Raw genomic sequence first — 1,349 nt, forward strand, 5'->3', positions numbered from 1 at the left:
CCCCCTTGATGCCAGCTGTCTGCACAACCTGCTGCCCTAGCCTGCCTGCCCACTGCTAACAGGAACCTCGGGCCCAGCTCTCCTCCCATAGCAGCAGTGCACTCCTGCTGAGGGGACGCTGGCCCTGAGGTTGCTCTGCCTCTGGAGCTCTGCACAGACCACTGCTGCTGTGGACTGCCATGCCCAGAGACCCTGACAACAGGACATGGGGGAACACCAACCCACACCTTACACTAGTTCCCCGCTCTGGGTTATTTCAGAAGTCGCTGCCTGAGGCATCCTCTATAGGAAAACATTCCTTTGCTCCCTGTCTGACCTGGAGCGTTCGCAGGTGCGCTGATGAGCTGGGCCGCCCCGGAGGCGCACAGCGCGGTCAGACCGCGGGCCCTGCGCCGCCCCTCTGCGCCGCCTCTGGCGTGCAGCTGCTGCCATCTTGTGACCATAGGGCTGCTCGCCGCCGGCGGCCTGCCCGCCAGCTTCTTCTTAATGGAGCTCTTAAACCTGGAGTACGCAGTCCTTTCTGAGCTTGGGACCTGCACAAGTGAAAGGAGACAAAACGCCACAATTAGCCATGACTTAATATCACTCTGCCGTTTCAGGTTTTCCTCTGCTGCCTCAGAGGCGCGGGCCATGGAAATGGATGTTGTGCCGAGGGTGGCTGCCGCAGTTCGTCACCTAGGTGGAGAAAGAGGGGAGGGAATAAAAAATTATTTCTGGTCAGAAAAGTACCTCTGAACCAACTGTCACACAGAAAGCCTGTGGCAGAGAAAAAAAAACACTAAATTTGCGTTAGTCGTGCACTAGGCTACAGCACTAGCTTGAAAGGCCCACGGCTCCTGCAGCCATTTCGTGTCGGATCCTGGGCCTGGTCTTTTCCTGAGAGATGGGCATTTGGGCAAACCCACATGTTGGCTGTCTGGAACCAGACTGGTTTTCTGATCTTCACCCGAAGGAGGACTTAGATCTCTTCTGATTTCTGAATCCGCTCGCCACCACTGTGGCTTGCTCATGTAATTATGTGGTATGTTATCTTACACTTTTAATATATTAAGGCATACTAAATAAAGATTAAATGACAGATTTACAGTTCTTACTTTCAGATTCATTCATAGAGCAATTTGCATAAGCAAAACATAAAACATAAGAATGTATCAAAATTTGAAATCATAGAATTGCTGAGGTTGGAAGGGACCTTTAAGATCATCAAGTCCAACCATTAACCTAACCTGATAAAACCACTTCTAAACCATGTCCCCAAGTACCACGTCTACCCTTTTTTTAAACACATCCAGGGATGGCAAATCCACCAACTCCCTGGGCAGCCTATTCCAATGCTTAACATCCCTTTC

General features: G+C 51.3%; 1 protein-coding gene across 1 annotated transcript in view; it reads right to left on the bottom strand.

Annotated features, from left to right (window-relative positions):
* The window catches only part of CDC20B (cell division cycle 20B), a 21,036-nt gene extending 20,404 nt beyond the window's left edge, over nucleotides 1-632 (bottom strand). Inside the window, exon 1 of the mRNA XM_009894224.1 lies at nucleotides 317-632. Within this exon, the coding sequence (XP_009892526.1) occupies nucleotides 317-632 (316 nt within the window). The remainder of the gene's footprint in view (nucleotides 1-316) is intronic.
* Nucleotides 633-1,349: the final 717 nt, after the last annotated feature.

This window comes from Charadrius vociferus, unplaced genomic scaffold (assembly GCF_000708025.1).
Source record: "Charadrius vociferus isolate BGI_N301 unplaced genomic scaffold, ASM70802v2 scaffold70, whole genome shotgun sequence".
Taxonomy (NCBI): domain Eukaryota; kingdom Metazoa; phylum Chordata; class Aves; order Charadriiformes; family Charadriidae; genus Charadrius; species Charadrius vociferus.